At 37.2% G+C, this 17,341-nt stretch overlaps 3 protein-coding genes across 5 annotated transcripts; 1 reads left to right on the plus strand and 2 right to left on the minus strand.

Moving 5' to 3' along the window:
• Window positions 1-298: 298 nt before the first annotated feature.
• LOC101265745 (riboflavin synthase) lies at window positions 299-3,039 on the minus strand. Of its 3 annotated transcripts, none has more exons than XR_011210815.1 (3): window positions 2,098-3,039; window positions 545-631; window positions 299-454 (listed from the first exon to the last, which is right to left on the minus strand). XR_011210815.1 is itself a non-coding variant. In XM_004243294.5 (2 exons), the coding sequence occupies exon 1, from the start codon at window positions 2,942-2,944 to the stop codon at window positions 2,102-2,104; it is 843 nt and encodes a 280-aa protein (XP_004243342.1). In that variant the 5' UTR covers window positions 2,945-3,038; the 3' UTR covers window positions 1,928-2,029; window positions 2,098-2,101. The 3 variants fall into 3 exon arrangements, 1 of the variants encoding a protein (XP_004243342.1); XR_011210814.1 differs by having other exon boundaries at window positions 545-684; XM_004243294.5 differs by lacking the exons at window positions 299-454; window positions 545-631 and adding an exon at window positions 1,928-2,029 and having other exon boundaries at window positions 2,098-3,038.
• A 3,613-nt stretch (window positions 3,040-6,652) lies between these two features.
• LOC101265451 (protein STABILIZED1) lies at window positions 6,653-10,109 on the plus strand. The gene has a single exon (XM_004243293.5). The coding sequence runs from the start codon at window positions 6,886-6,888 to the stop codon at window positions 9,943-9,945; it is 3,060 nt and encodes a 1,019-aa protein (XP_004243341.1). The 5' UTR covers window positions 6,653-6,885; the 3' UTR covers window positions 9,946-10,109.
• Window positions 10,110-13,920: 3,811 nt separating this feature from the next.
• Window positions 13,921-17,058, minus strand: POR2 (protochlorophyllide reductase). Its single transcript, NM_001310041.1, has 5 exons — window positions 16,872-17,058; window positions 16,691-16,789; window positions 15,405-15,936; window positions 14,493-14,851; window positions 13,921-14,381 (listed from the first exon to the last, which is right to left on the minus strand). The coding sequence occupies exons 1-5, from the start codon at window positions 16,923-16,925 to the stop codon at window positions 14,226-14,228; spliced, it is 1,200 nt and encodes a 399-aa protein (NP_001296970.1). The 5' UTR covers window positions 16,926-17,058; the 3' UTR covers window positions 13,921-14,225.
• Between the last annotated feature and the right edge of the window lie 283 nt (window positions 17,059-17,341).

A 17,341-nucleotide genomic window follows, 5' to 3' on the forward strand; every position in this document is an offset into this window, starting at 1 on the left:
TTAAATTTTCAATTAGCTAATAAGCGTGTGGAAATTGAGGTTCCACAAGTAGTACTTCCTAAATTTTTAAATCAAACCAAACAAACAAATCTCGAATATTTTTTGGAATTTTGTATTTTTCTAGTAATTATTCATACAAACATATAATTAACTTGTGTTTTAAATGTTTATTTAGTCCAATCAAAATACAAATGCCTAAGGCATTCTTAAGAAAATCACACAAAATATGAGATATGATGATGATGACACTAAAATACATTAAAAATAATAATGAAATCGTATAAAAAAATAATGCAAATTGATAAGCATAATAAACATGATCATAATTTAAAAGTACTAAATCGTACTAAAATAATTCTAATAAGTATTAATTACATGATTACATTTAAAAAATAAAATATAATTTGGTATAGGCTTGAGCAAAAGATGATGCTCCAACTGGTAATCTTTATTCCTATTTAGTTATGGGAAGATGGAGAGAATCACTATTTCAACAGCATAACTATCAACATGGAAATGGTTCATACAGTCATAATTGGTTTACCTCTTGAGTGATTTTCGCTGCTTCTTCACCAACGCGAACATCTCGCGATGTAATAACACCACTGTTTACGCCATCTGACACTTGTTGCTGAGCAATTATGGAGATATAGCTGAACATCTCAATCATAATTCCCCAAAAAGCTGGGAGAACAGAACTAAACTATTGGCAAAATGGAACTTTTGGATAAAACTATTAGGAGAGAAGGCAAACAGCAACTTCAAACACAAATGACCCTTATTTCAAATAAATAACCAAGAACTAAAATTAAAAGAAAGAAATAAGACAGTAGAAAGAGCAAACTAACCAGTTCAGATGTATGTACGGTGATTAAGAAGCCAACCGCAGCCACTTTAAATCTGTCAATTTCCTAATTTCAAGAAGAAATACACCGCACCACTGAGACTACACGAATAAGAGGAGTGAGGACTGAGGAGCTTGGAGATGTTTTGGAGTACATAGAAGATTCAGAAATGGGCTTTTCAAAGAGTACCAGAATAGGTAACACGTGTACAGGTAGGAACATGAATTGCCATACAGCCATGGCGGTAAAACAAGCTGTTCAAGCAGCTCAACCATTTATATAAGAGAAATTGTAGATGAACATCCCAAGAATAAGGAAGATGGGAAGTCTGGAGATCATGGATATTCAAAGATATAAAAACTCTAATTCTCAAAAGCATATATTAGCAAACACATTTTGTTATTGTTCATTGTATCATGAGAATACATTAAGACTTAGTCTTCCCCCAATTGGGCCAAATCCTTTTACAGAAAAAGAACAATCAAAAGCCGCAAGGAAAAGGAGAGAAGTGAAGCTTCAAATGTGGTAGAAGTTGCAGAAAAGCTCAGCTGATAATATGTAACCAAATCTATCTTTTTGCAGCAGTAGCTAGCCTTATACTTATACAGGTATTGGACATGTTGGACACCAAGAAATCACACAACTTTGGAATTTTCTTTCCAAATTTTCTGTGATGTTCAGAGTATTTGGACACAATCCAACAAGTCAGAGTTCATTCTTCCACATGTTTACGGTAAGGTGGAACTGCTATAAAGAGAAAGTAGCTAGATGGAAACAACTTAATTGAGACAAATGATGATCGAAACCAGCTAGCAGTGCAACCAATAAAACTTCGCATTACCCAACTAAAGAACAAACAAAATCAGCATGAGCAACCTTAATCCTGAACAAGAAATTCACAACTCTTTGATACTAAAAAGACTTGTATGCAACTAAATATTCGCGTCTGCTTTTCATTGATGTTTACACTATGTGAAACCAGGAAGATTAACACATCAGTACAATCATACATAAAATATGCCTTCATAGTTGCTGCTCAAGTTTTTGCCGTATTACTAAATTTAAGTGTAAAATTCACATACTTTTGCTTTGACTCAAGCCCGAGTCACGGTGATATAGTTTATTCTATTTCGCTGAAACATTATCTCGAAATACACCTAGAGACAATTGGGAAAGCAGCATCTCTGAAATTCAAGATACAAAATTCTGTCAAAGCAAGTTACACAGATAAAATGAAGCACAAAGTAACAACCTTTTCATGAAGATTTGATGGAATCCACAAAGCCACTACTAAGAAGCCTCTCCACATACTTTCCCAATATATCCACCTCAAGATTAACCTTCTGCCCCACTTTCTTCAATGGAATCACCACATTCTGCTGCGTGTACGCCACCAACATGAAGTTAAAACAGCCTTCTTCATCAACCACATCGACAACAGTCAAACTAGTCCCATCCACAGCAATGAATCCTTTTGGCACAATGTACCTCAAAATCTCTTTAGCAGTCTTCACCTTCACCCACAAAGAATCCCCTTCAGTTTTGAGCTCAACAATCTCACCAGTCCCATCAACATGTCCCTGCACAAAATGACCCCCCATTCTAGTACTAGGCCTCAAAGCCCTCTCCAGATTCACCAGAGACCCTTGTTCTAATTCGATCAAAGAAGTCTTCCTTAGTGTCTCCGGCGCCAACCCAACACTGAATTCCAACTTCTGGGTATCGAACTCAGCTACTGTTAAACAAGTTCCGTTGACGGAAATGCTGTCGCCGAGATTGATATCTTCAAGAATGAGTTTTGCTTGGATTTTCATGGTGAAACTGTCGGGTTTATCATAACCCAGTTGTTTAATCTGACCCATTTCTTCAACTATGCCGGTAAAAAGGGAAGTGATTGGAGTGGAAGAAGAACGACATTGTTGGGGCTTTAGAGCCCTGATAAAGATGGGAGAAATTGCAGGAGATTTGAGAAAGAAGGCTCTTTTGAGCTGGGGATTCGATGGAGTGGGTAGTAGATTGAAAATTGTAGGGTTTTTGGGAGCGATCGAAGGGTTTGAGGGCTTTGAAGGAGAAGCAAATTTGAATGAAATTGTCGCCATCGGCTCTTTCTTGTTCTCTGCTGAAATGCTAAGTTTTCGGAACTTCTAATGGGTGTTTGACATTTTTCCAGATTTTATTACACCTCTATTTTCCCTAGTAATGACATTCTAGTAAATTAGATGAGTAATCAAACATTTTTGAAAGAAAAAAAAAGATCAATCTATTATATTTTTTTTTAGAAAAAGATTTATTTGTGCCATTATATTTAACGAATGACGGAGATGGATATTTTTCAAAGTTTGATCGAGTATTTAGACATTTATCCTTATTAAATATAATTTAATTAGTGATGTGATTGAATTGTAATTGACCATGTGTGAGAAATAATTTTGCAAAGTTGAAACTGTTTTTAAATAACGAATAATGACATGAATGAGTTTTTTATCAAATGAAAATGACGTAAATGCGCTAAACATTTAACAAATTACATATATAAACATTTTTCTCAAAGTTTGATATCATATTTGAGTATTTTTCATTAAAATATACCTTGTTGTAATTCATAGTAGTAAAATCTCGACCTAATACATAATTAGCCTTTAAATTTATTGAGAAATTTCACTTAATAAAACATTTCAATTAGTTTTTAATTGATATATCGAAAAAGAAATATTTGCGTATATTTCCATTTACCCATTAGATTAAATTAATTACATAATATGTATTATATATTTTAAAAGAAAATTATGCAGTTAAGTAAACTTATGCTATTTAATGATTCATTATAGTTATAATTTGCTATAATTATCTCTGACGATTAACGTTAACTATTAATTACGTGAGTTGATGTAATGATCCTCTTAGTCGTTTTAGAAATTTTAACCAGCATTATTATATTAACCGTTTTAGTAGATTTTGTAAATAATTTATATGACTTATAAGAATGAGTGACATAATTTTTAGATTTAATAAAGGATTATTTTGTTGCTAAGAATAATAAAAAAAAAAATCAAAAAAAAAAAAAAAAATAAAAAGGGCAAAGTGCCCTAAATGGTTGAAGCCGCCACACACGGCTTTTGAGGGAAAAAAAGAACGATATGTGGAAAAAAAATACGCAGATAAGAAAAGAAAAGAAAGGGAGAAAAGAAAAGGAAAAAAGAGGAGAAATAACGATATTTTTATCTCGAGATATCAAGGTAATTATTTTTATCCTTTTTATTAAATTTTTGTGTAACTAAGAATAGATTTTTAGGTTAAAACGTGTATAATTTATACTAATATGTGAACTTGTGAACTTGGGGTTATAAATGTGTATAAGTATTATGGTTCAATCATTGGACAATGATTAGTCCTAATCATTGGACAATGATTACTTCAAGATTAGGATTATTAATAGTGGAACGATAAATATGAATTGGAACATTGAAAATAAGTGGTTTCAGCAGATAGTTTTGTAGTCCGCCATTGATGTGTTGGGCAGTTAATTTCGGCTTTAATTATTTTCATTTGATTATCATATTAGGATTCAAGTTTTGATATATTGAGATATGTGTTAAATAGTAGGTGCATTATGATATATAAAAATCATTATAATTATGTTATTCGGAGAATTAAGATTTAACCCTAAACTTGAAATTCAGAAAATATGAGATTTGATCAATTGGTTGGAATAAAGATTTAGAAATTTTATTATAAATTTGGATGAGTTTTGGGTCTAAGCTAGAGATATAGCAATATGAATGTTGTTAGTTTCAAAATCATATCGTGGTTATTTATTTGAATAGATTTTATTGGTTTGGAAGTCAACCAAAAGAGGAAGGCTCAAGTTTTGGAGTCATTGTTTGACTATTTGAGGCAAGTGGATTTCTAAACTCTTGTTAAGTGTATGAAATGCGTGTATTTCCTTGTGGTATATGTTTGGGAGTAACGGGATTGGTGATGAGTTGACTTGTCCACATTGATTAATTCTAATGATGAAAAAAAAGGGATAACAAATGGCAATGTGATCAATTGTTTATGTGTGATGTGTTGAGAAAGGGTTGAAGGCTTGTTGAATCATTGTTGATGTGACTTCATGTTTGTGTGGTTGTGAAGTGTGCGATGTTATGAAAGTGGTCATCTCCTCATTATTTGTGTGAACTTGTCATCTGCATTATTCTGACGCATTGGTTGTCACAAGTGTTATGTGCATTGAAAAAGAATGAGTACTTAAGAGGATGTACCATTTCGAGGGACGTATCGCGCACCGCGATGGATACTATATTTCGAGGGACGTATCGCGCGCCGTGATGGTTACTATATCGAGGGTCGTGTCGTGCGCCGCGACAGATGCATGGACAGATATGTCCCCCATGGGTCCCCGACTGAGAGACATCGGGTGTGTATCACTAGGTCAGACATGCATCATTATACTTGACATTGCATTCCATTTCATTGCATATACTTATCATTAGTGAATTTGATATCGTGTTTTGCTGATCTTCTGATTGCCTTTCTGCGGAACTTGTGATTGATCAATATTGAGCTTGTTATTGCGGATATGTAATTTGTTAAAGTGTTGTTGTTGAGGATATTTAACTTGTCTAACTGTTGTTATTGAGCTACGTGCTATGTAAATTGTGAGCTGTTACGTTGGGTTGATTTTAATGCAGGTTGTAGTTGTGGAGGTTCGGTTGGGGGTGGTAGGAGTACCCGTATTTCATCCCCTTAGCCTGTGTTTAGAGGTTTACTTGCTGAGTACCGTGTGGTTTGGTGTTCACCCCTTGTTTCTACAATTTTTTTTTTTAGGTTACTAGCCCGGACTTTGTGATATTTCTCTTCTCCTTGTCTGAGGTTTCTTGGAGATTTGAGAGGTAGCTGTTTGTCGCCTCAGCGTACTTTCTTTCTCCTTAGTTATGATCTTGTTTTATTCTAGAAACAAGTTCATTTGAGATTAGCGTTGCTTTTGAATCAATTGTAATACTTTAGAGGCTTGTACACGTGACAACCAGGTTTTGGGGTATAATGTAAGTTGATAGTAAATTTTTCACATTTTTATTGTAATAGTTGAATTTTAGGCTTACTTGTCTTGGTGGGATAAGACGAGTGCCATCACGTCCATTTTTGGGTCGTGACAGTTGATTTCGAGTTTATATAATTAGCCAAATTTGTATATTAACAATTATTTGTTTGATTTGTATTTGTATATGGCGATGATTTTCTTTGATTTTCCAGTTTTATCACCATATGCATTCAGTTTTTTTCTTTTTTATCACTTTTTAAAAATTTTAAAACATGTAGTTTTTCGGACTTTATATAATATAATTATAAAATGTAACTTGTGTAATATAATTTGTGTAAAATTCATATGTATATATATATGTATCAATTCGTTATTGTGAGTTTTTATCAGATTTGTATTGTTTCAGACTTTGTATTACTCAATTGTATAAAAACACATGAATTATGCAAACAAGTTACGAATTTTAAAAATTATTGTCCTCTCTCGCTTGCCTCTCTTCTTCCTTGCCAAATTTCGCTCGCAAAATATACAAATACATATGTATACCAGTTACATATATACATTATCTAATCGATATACATATATAATTCACCCCTCTCCCACTCTCTGTGCTCTCTCGCTCGCCTCTCTCTTTTCTCTTCCAATCTCGCTCGCCTCTCTCCTTTCTCTTTCAATCTCGCTCGCCTCTCTCCTTTCTCTTCCAATCTCTCTCGTCACTCTCATTCATATAACATATAGATTTAAGATATATTTAAATGACTATATGCAAAAAATTTCTTTCTTAATTATATAAATTGAACTCAAATAAAATATATTTAATTTTTTTTTACCATAATTAAATTAAGACTCAAATATCTAAACAAAAAAAATAAAATTGTGTAACGCCTAAATATTTTAGTACACTACAGAAATGAATTCGTACCGATTTGCCTGATCCAGAAAAAGGTGAAATTGTTGTGTTTATTCAGCTGTCAACGATTTGCTCAACAACGAACAGTCATGGTGTTCATCAATCTTCCGAATCACAAAACCCTAACCCTAGAAATTAATCCTTTTGTAACTTCTCTTCAAACCCTAACCCTAGCAATCCATCAAAAGTTCCATATTCCAATCACTCAACAACGACTCTACTCATCCTGCCGGCGTCTCCTCGATGTGGAAGCACTGTTATCCGATCTAGGGATTTCCCCTAATTCCACTCTAACTCTACACGTTCCTCTTTTCGGAGGTATGCAAGCACCCGGGGCACCGAAAGCCCGGCTTGAATTTCTTAACACGAGACCTCCTCCGAATTATGTTGCTGGGTTGGGTCGTGGTGCTACCGGTTTCACGACCCGTTCTGATATTGGTCCGGCTCGTGCTGCTCCTGACCTCCCTGATCGGTCAGCTGTTGGGGGTGCACCGGCGACTGGAGTTGGACGTGGACGTGGAAAGGGTGCTGGAGAGGAAGACGAAGAGGAGGATGCGGAGGAGAAAGGGTATGATGAGAATCAGAAATTTGATGAATTTGAAGGAAATGATGTGGGGTTGTTTGCGTCTGCTGAGTATGATGAAGATGATAAAGAAGCTGATGCGATTTGGGAATCTATTGATCAGAGGATGGATTCTAGGAGGAAAGATAGGAGAGAAGCTAGGTTAAAGCAAGAAATTGAAAAGTATAGAGCTTCGAATCCGAAGATTACTGAACAGTTTGCTGATTTGAAGAGGAAATTGTATACATTGTCAAGTGATGAGTGGGATAGTATACCTGAAATAGGGGATTATTCGTTACGAAACAAGAAGAAGAGGTTTGAGAGTTTTGTGCCTGTACCTGATACTCTTTTGGAGAAGGCTAGGCAGGAAAAAGAGCACGTAACTGCATTGGATCCGAGGAGCAGGATGGTTGGTGGCATGGAGACGCCCTCTTCACAGACGCCAGTTGCAGATTTGACTGCTGTGGGTGAAGGGAGAGGAACTGTGTTGTCAGTGAGGTTGGATAGGATTTTGGATTCTGTTACTGGGCAAACCGTCGTGGATCCTAAGGGATACTTGACTGATTTGAAGAGTATGAAAATTACTAGTGATGCTGAGATTTCCGATATAAAGAAGGCTAGATTGTTGCTTAAGTCGGTTACTCAGACCAATCCAAAGCATCCTCCTGGTTGGATAGCAGCTGCTAGACTGGAGGAGGTTGCTGGGAAGATGCAGGTAGCAAGACAGTTGATAAAGAAAGGGTGTGAAGAGTGTCCTAAGAATGAGGATGTTTGGTTGGAGGCATGCCGTTTGGCGAGCCCCCTTGAGGCTAAGGCAGTGATTGCTCAAGGTGTTAAAGCAAATCCCAATTCAGTCAAGTTGTGGATGCAGGCTTCAAAGTTGGAGGATGATACAGCAAACAAGAGCCGTGTGTTGAGGAAAGGTCTAGAGCATATCCCTGATTCAGTGAGGTTGTGGAAAGCTGTTGTGGAGCTGGCCAATGAAGAAGATGCTAGACTTTTGCTACAGAGGGCTGTGGAATGCTGTCCATTGCATGTGGAGCTGTGGCTTGCTCTTGCCAAGTTGGAGACTTATGAAAATGCTAAGAAAGTACTTAACAAGGCTAGAGAAAAGCTGCCTAAAGAGCCTGCCATCTGGATCACTGCAGCTAGGCTTGAAGAGGCTGATGGGAATACTGCTTCAGTTGGGAAAATTATTGAAAGGGCAATAAGGGCTTTGCAGAGAGAAGGTTTGGAGATTGACAGGGAGGCTTGGATGAAGGAGGCTGAAGGATGTGAGAGAGCTGGTTCTCTTGGGACTTGCCAAGCTATAATAAACAACACTGTTGGGGTTGGTGTTGAGGAAGAAGATAGGAAGAGGACCTGGGTTGCTGATGCTGAGGAGTGCAAGAAAAGGGGTTCTATTGAAACAGCGAAATACATTTATGCACATGCTCTTACTGTATTTAGAACTAAGAAAAGCATCTGGCTTAAAGCTGCACAGCTCGAGAAAAGTCATGGCACGAGGGAATCACTTGATGCAGTGCTTCGAAAAGCAGTTACCTACATTCCAAAGGCTGAGGTTCTATGGTTGATGGGTGCCAAAGAGAAGTGGCTTGCTGGTGATGTTCCTGCTGCTCGAGCAATTCTGGAGGAAGCATTTGCTGCAATTCCTGATTCCGAGGAGATATGGCTTGCTGCTTTCAAGCTCGAGTTTGAGAACTGTGAGACAGAGAGGGCAAGGAAGCTTCTTGCTAAGGCACGTGAAAGGGGAGGCTTGGAGCGGGTTTGGATGAAGTCAGTCATTGTGGAGAGAGAACTTGGAAATGTGGATGAGGAGAGGAGATTACTGGATGAAGCATTGAGGCGCTTCCCCTCATTTTTCAAACTTTGGTTGATGCTGGGACAGTTGGAAGAAAGACTTGGTAATTCTAACAAGGCGAAGGATGCATTTGAATCTGGCATTAAGAATTGCCCCAATTGTATACCCCTTTGGCTATCCCTTGCCTCTCTAGAGGAGAAAATGAATGGGCTAAGCAAAGCTCGAGCAGTTCTTACTATGGCCAGGAAGAGGAATCCTCAAAACCCTGAGTTATGGCTTGCAGCTGTGCGGGCTGAAGCTAGGCATGGCTACAAAAGGGAAGCTGATGTTATGATGGCTAAAGCATTGCAGGAGTGCCCCAACAGTGGCATTCTTTGGGCTGCTTCAATTGAAATGGCGCCTCGACCTCAAAGAAAAACCAAGAGCTCTGACGCTTTAAAGAAGTGTGATCATGATCCTCATGTTATTGCTGCTGTAGCTAAGCTCTTTTGGCAGGAGAGGAAAGTAGATAAAGCAAGAAATTGGTTCAATAGGGCAGTGACCCTTGCACCAGATATTGGTGATTTCTGGGCATTGTATTTCAAATTTGAACAGCAGCATGGAGCAGAAGAGCAGAGGAGCGATGTGCTGAAGCGATGTGTTGCTGCAGAGCCAAAGCATGGTGAAAAATGGCAAGCTACATCAAAGGCCGTAGAGAACTCTCATGAACCAACTGAAAGCATATTGAAGAAGGTGGTAGCCACACTAAAGAAGGAGGAGAATTTGGCTGAAAATAACCACAACTAATCTGCTGTAGTGCATGAGTCAATGTACTTGATAATCTAGAGAGATTTATAGGTTAGGAGACAGTAGTTAAAACATCCTTATTTTTGTTTTACTTCAAATGGTTGGATCTTGGTTGTATTTGTCACCTTTCTTGAGCTTAAAAAATTGCAATTTTCCATTTCTCATATTGTTCTCAAGGTTATGTTTCTTGTTGTATTTTCAGAGACGAAGTGCTATGATTCCGTTTAATAGAAGGTTCGATCAACGTTCTTGTTTGACAACTAAAATTCACTGTGCAGTTCTTTTTTCTGGTACGAGGTAATTTCCTGGGTAACTGAAGAGAAAATAAAAGAAACAAAAGAAAAAAATGGAAAAAGAGAGCAATCAAGAGCTGGTCTCTTTTCTAATAGGATGAGTCAGTAGGCTCCTCAAAAGAGTGGATAAATCAGCTAGTACCCATCTCCTTGTATGGTGAAGAATATCCTAGAGCTAGAGCCTAGATGCTATGGAACAAATGAGTATGCAGGATACTCTAATTCTCAAATATTCATTTACTTCTGCCCCAGAATTTTGTTGAATTCTATTTTCTCAAGTGTTAAGAGTATATATTCACTTCTAGATCTTGTTTTTCTTTTCCGTGAAAGAATGTACGAGGTACATTGTCTTGGCTTTGATGTTGCAAAATGTAAGCTTCAATTCTGAAACTGATGAAGTTTCTGCATTTTTTGTACTTGTATTGACTTTTATGTATTTCCTCCACAATCTCGTACTGTATAACTTTATTTCATATGCTTCTATGTTTCATCAGAAATCTCGTATGCCTTTTCTGTATGTTACTTTTTTTCACTTCACTCGTGAAATATGAGTTGATGAAGTACATGGCGAAATTTTGAAGTTATTTGTGGATGTGGACACACCTATTATATTGGCATTGGCAGTACAGAACTGAGATCTCTTGACAAAACACAAGGATCTCTTTTTTAGTCCGACCATTTGATTAGCCTGTATAACCTTACTTCTGCCAATCACATGTCATACCCTTTTGATATTTCTTATCTTTAAAGTTTTATCTGCTAATGTCAAGCTTGCATGAACTCATTTTAGTCTGTGCTAAGAAGTACTTTTGGAGTTCTGCACTTGCTATGTATCAGTTTATGGTTAATGGTTTGACTTTGTATACACAAGTTCATCAACTGAATTCTATGTTTCTTGAACATTTTATAGATTGGTTTTGTATGTAGCTATAGGGAAGTACCGCAGGTGCAATGGTGCTGCTTGTGCTTTTGCACGAACAAGAACTAGATTATGCAGCAGATAACTCAGTTATCTATGTGTCAGTTGAAATATTTTTACAGAATTTATGCCCTTCCATGCAGTTGACAGATTTGTGACAAACTGAAAGTTTTGTTGGCAGATACGGCACGCTTGATAACTCTATCACCATGCCTGATTAGCACAACGTAGACTGTAGTGACTGACAAGTCCATGGACCTTGCAATCACACGATTTCTTCAGGAAGGTTATCAAAGAGGATAACAAGCATGCAACAAGGTTAGTTAAGGAGACATATTTGACTTAAGTAGCACTTTGGCGTCAGAAGAAGCCACCTTTAAATCTCCCACTACTCTTTTAGACCTCTCTCTTCTTTGGTAGCTAAGTCTAAGAGACCAATAGGGTTAATTAATTGCTAGCTAAATCAGCATCCGACATAATACAATTTATTATTTTTGTGTTACTTATGAATGTTTTGTGCACTGTCAACGAGAACCAATCAAGGCAGTTTTTGGGACATAGTAGGTGCTGACAATCATGAAAAAGTTGTATTGACAAGTCAGTTGAAATAGGATCCTTTTCCTCAACCACTATTTAAGAAGCAACTGGTATTTATCAATGAAACAGGAGGTTGAGCTGGTCAAAAGATAATCTCCTAATTGATCAGGGAAATGCAAGACCATTTTGCCATTGGTGATGGTATTAGCTTTGAGATCCAAGAACTGAAGATTTTTACTTTTCTTGAGTCTTTAGTTTAGCCAATAGTTTTAGAAAACAACTAGCAGTTGTCGAGCGAACTGTATTTTTGTGTTAGTTGACCCAAGCTGCACTCTTAGTACTGTAGTGGCTTTAGGCCTCTGATCTGTACGTGCCCTTGAAATAATGTTAGTCTCGAAAATCAATCATTGTTGTTTTTAACACTTAGATACAGTATGGCAGTTGGGATGAGGATACTCTTTCTGAATGTACTAATCCAACCCAATGGTGGCAAATGACTCCAGAATTTGCAGCTTAGTAGAGTAAGTCCTCAGCAAGTGCTCAAAAGTTGCCCAGGTAAGAGTCAATGTTGCATAGTTTCCAGCTGAAGCACAATAATGCAGTAGTTTATTCTCAGCTACCTAAGTTAAGGTTGTGGCTTTGTCTGTGCATGTTGATTTCCTTCGTGGCTGTTATCTTGGGGACCTTAGTGGGGAAGGGCTACAAACTTTCCTTAGGTGGAACTTATAAATCACTTGGTTTTGGTGAAGCGGAAAACAACAGTCTATGAATGATTTTTAAGGCTTGTCCTTTTGAAAGGGTACTGATGATACTTGTGTTGAATAATCTGGAAGCTGCAGGTGTTGCACCTAAGACCACTCATGACACCTCAATTTTCATTTGTGGCAAGGTTCAAGAAAACTGAACATGAGCAAGTTCGACGATTATATCAGAAGGTTTACAAGTGCCTAGGTTTTTGACCTCTCTCACCTCTCACCCCATCCTCCTCTTTTCCTTTTTCTTACTTTTTGGGTCAAAACTTGGTCCTTTTCCCCTTTTTCCTTTTTCAAAGTATACAAAAGTTTGTAAATCCTTGTGACTGAGTAATTCACAGTTCATGGCTATTCTTTTCTTCAACTCTCCAGCAGTTACGTCTCTCCTCCGTCTTAGTTTCTGCAAAATGGACCTTAAAGTTCAATTGGTTCTGAACTCTGATTTCTGAAGCCCTTCTTTCTTCGATCTGGCTCAAATAGCCTGTATGCAGCTTCCTCAATTTCTCTCTTATACAAACAATCTTCATAATTTTATTTGATAAAATAGTTGTGATATCTCTCTTTGCTTATACATCTCCTCTTCAGATTAGAAGCTTTTTCGTTTAACTTTAACATGTAGGATGACAAATTTTGTTTGATACAGATCTCATATTCTAGCAGAATAGATCGATTAGCATCTTTATCATGTTCCAATGTGACATTTAAGAAGGTTTAACAGTACCAGACAGTAATCGAGTCATCTTGAACTTGTACCATACTGAGGGCTGATAACTGTTTTCTGATATAAGACTTTCTGAGATGCTGCATGATGTTTTACATATCAGGTAATCATATAATTTGCAATTCATATTATGTGGAAGGTAGCACCGATTGCGGACATCATATCTTGCACTTCTTTTGGCCAAAACTTCAGCTGCTGGTAGTTTAGTGCTGCCCTTTTCAGGTTTTGGCAAATGAGTAACTTTGGTAGGTTAATTGGTAACTTCAAAAGATTATCTTTTTCCAGCTTCTTCTTTCATTTGGTTACTGTTATTATTCTTTACTTTTAGCGACTTGTTGATTTTTATCCACTTCGTTCATTGCACTCCCAACAGCCTTATATATACCCTTGATAAAACATTGAACAAAAATTGGATTCTCATGAAGAACTGGTTGTTACTGTTCTATATGCTTACTGCAGTGAAAATTTCTCTCTTGATCCTGAGGAATATATAATGGCATTTTCTTTGTGCTGCTTATTTTACTACATGGTGAACATGTTATGTATTGAATGATTTATATATATAGTGATTATTTTATATGCATGCTTACAGTCATAGGGAAATTATGCCTTAACCCTAAACATATATACTAGTATTTTTTTGCTGCTCATATCAGAACAATTCGAAGATATTAGTTCTCTATGATTCAATATTTTTATTATACGCAAATGAAATATGAATGGTAACAAGTAACGAAGCTAGCTATTAATGGATATTTAGAAATACCAGTCGTCTTATCTAAATTTGGTAAATAACATGATGGATCATATACTCTCTGATCTGATCAATTCTTTGCAGGTCCCTCCAGTTTAAGAGTTGCTGGTTATGCACATGGTCTTAGAATTGAGATGTCCATATCATTACAAGAACTTGTTGCCTACCTACCTGAAAACTCTGTTGGTAAAATCAATCAACAACAAATACCAATAAGTATTTTGATAAAAGAACTCTGGTGATCTCATATATACATCTTCTCCTGACTTGGATGGGAAAACAAGTCGCACCCTTGCCACTCCATTTAAGCCAGTCCAACGAGCTTCTCACTGACCTCCCATAGCTTGCGTGCCTTCTCTGCATCACTGGCTTCCTTCGACAGCTGGTTCTCAAAAGAGGAGGAGGTACTGTTCCAACTCCAGTAGACACCGGATTTTGAAAGACTTGGATCACGTACTACCTGTGGATTTAGCTCAGATGATTCAGTGGTACTTCTCATGTGCTAGCTAATGGATTCAATCTGTGAAAATGCTAGGGATAAAGGTGTCCAAGTTTGCTAATTTTGACTAACCTGTGCAAGTCTTTTTCCTGCTTCTTCTTCAGATACATAGCCTTTGGTTATGTACTTTTGAAATGGTGGGAAGAGAGTCCTGAACAAGGGAATGTGATTCCTAAATAAACCAGTTTCAGCAATGCAGCCGGGATAGAGGGAAGCAAAGGCAATGCCAGTCTCCTCGTGGAAACGCCTATGGTACTCTTGCATGGTAAGCATGTTACAGACTTTGCTGTCTTTATAGGCTTTGGCACCATCAAATTCTCCTCCATCAATCATGGGTGAGCAGTTTAAACTATTCAACCCTCCTGAAAGTCCTCGTAGATCTCCAAGATTAGCCTTTGGTGGCACATTTCCAGCCAAAGTATTTGTGTTTCCTGTAGCAGAAAAATTATAGTATTAGATTTCAATCATCTCAGATTTCCTTTAATAAAATGATAATTCACAAGGAGAAGTTGTACATGATGTCCAGCATTTTATTTTTTGGGGGAAGGTAATATTCGTACTAAAGTCTAAAATAGCGCTAAGATCTACTATTTCACAAGAAGTTGTACAGGATGTCCAGCATTTTATTTTTTGGGGGAAGATAATACTCGTACTAAAGTCAAATAGCGTTAAGTGCTACTAAAGTATGTACTTCAGAAGCTCAAAGAACAAAACACTGTTTTTCCCCCATATATGCTGTCCACCGTTTTATTTGACACATCATGACGTGTAGTTTCTCCATTCTCTGTCTTGTGTATATCTACATATGTTAGTGCTAAATTACTTATAAGTAAGAACATCTACATGCTACTTTGTAGAATTCTAACTTTTACAGCTTTTGATAATTTGTTCCTATCTTACATTAGGTGACGTGAAATTAAGTTGCTCAAAGAAAACGAGTATGCTGGACATGAGAGCATAACCTTTTAAGTTTCAGATCAGTACCTGTTATGGAGCCAACAATTATAAGGCGCTTTTGTGGATAATCTGATTGCTTGAGGTCATCTAGCAGCAACCTTGAAAGAAGGAAATGTCCGAGATGGTTGGTGCCCACACTAAGCTCAAATCCATCAGCCGTAAAAGTTGGCTCTTTAGCAGTTGGCAAGTACACTGCAGCATTGCATACTAGCGCATCAAGTGGCCTCCCTGAACGTCGGAAATTATCTACAAATTGGCGGACACTTTCAAGGGAAGCGAGATCCAGATGCATGACAGTGTAATTTTCCTTCGGAATGCCAAGTGATTTTGCTGCTTTTTCAGCCTTGAGGAAGTCCCTACAGGCCATTATAACGTGCCAGTCTCCTGACTCGCCTATAGCCTTTGCTGTAGCTAGTCCTAAACCAGAGGAGGCTCCGGTGATTATCACATTGCCTTTCCTGAGTGTTTTCTTCTGTCCTGAGGTAGACTGGGTGATTGCAGGAGTGGTAGCAGCTGTTTGTGCTCTAATAGGTACAATCGCTAATTTCCTTGTCAATTCCTATGCATGATATGCGATATGTTACCTCACACTCTAAAATGGAATGAAGCAGTGAATGATATAGCTTATTTCATTCTCCATAATGGAATTAAGCAATACATTTCAAGTAAGAAATGTTAGAGAAATGCAACGAAAGAAGAATGGTCAAAAACATGGGCTTTATTCATTTATAGGTCAGTATTCGCACAATTTGCATCTCCATAAACGCATGACGATATGCTTTTTCTTGCTTAACTGAGATGTTTCTATTTATGATTTGATGAACAAGCAGTCAATCAACAAAAGAGGTGAATCAAGAAAAAGTTCATAAATGTGCTTCTGCCTCAAATGGATTATCCAAAACTCCAAAAGACCATCAATTTTATGTTCTACACTAACCCAAGAAGAATCTAGAACTGTTAAATATTTGCACTGTCTTGCAGCTTGAAATAAATACTGCTTCTTGGGCTCCTCTTGCTTCTATACTCTGGTAAGTAAATTGAATTCCTAAAAATAACTTTCCATGAAGAGGAGATATACTCTAATTGAACTTCTTGTGCTATAATATACTTTTTCATTTAGTAGATAGTTGCTATTTAACAACTTGCACCCTATAGACCTGTTTGGACATACAAATTTTAACAAGTGCGCGAAAACTGGCCCCGAACAACACTATCCCAAAAGTAAACCCCCCCCCCCCCAATATCATCAAATTCATGTCGAAACGCCTACTAAAATCAAAGATTTAAACACAAAGATTGTATTTTTATGATACCTTGTTTCCTGCAGCAGGAGTAAATTTAGATTTCAGATTGCAAGACAATGCAACTCCAAAGAAGCTACTGTCCTTGAGATTAGCACTTGATGTTTTACCCTGCCAGCCACAATTGAGCTTCAGATAATCATTTCCAGGTCAGTAATTAAAGCTAGTTAAGTGAAAAGTTTGCAACTTTTACCTCTTTGTGTAGAGAAAATGCAGATGGAAGCAAAGATGCTGCTTGTAGAGCCATTTTGCACCTAATGATTTTTTCACTCAACTCTTTGTTACAACACTCTGCTTAAGAAGGTGTGGTTGGGGGTTTGGGGTGGTGGGTTCTGGAATGATCTTGGGGTTTGTGGGCTTTTGTAAAGGAAAATCAGATTAAAAGGATATTTGGGTTTTGGGGCAAGGATAAGATGGTAATCTAGAGATGCCATGTCAGCTTCTTCTAGCCAATCAATGCTTGAGTTTGGATTCTCCCATTTGATATTTTAGTAGAGTATTTATTTTGTTACTAGTGGTAGCATCTTCTGGTAGAAGTGGGCTGGGCCAAAATATCAAGAGGCCTACATTTGTATTAGAAAAAAAGGTCCAACTAAGACTCAAAGAACTATAAAGGCCCTTGGATATTTACCATTTAGGCATTTACCAATCATAGAATTATAT

Source organism: Solanum lycopersicum, chromosome 7, assembly GCF_036512215.1.
Source record: "Solanum lycopersicum chromosome 7, SLM_r2.1".
Lineage (NCBI taxonomy): Eukaryota > Viridiplantae > Streptophyta > Magnoliopsida > Solanales > Solanaceae > Solanum > Solanum lycopersicum.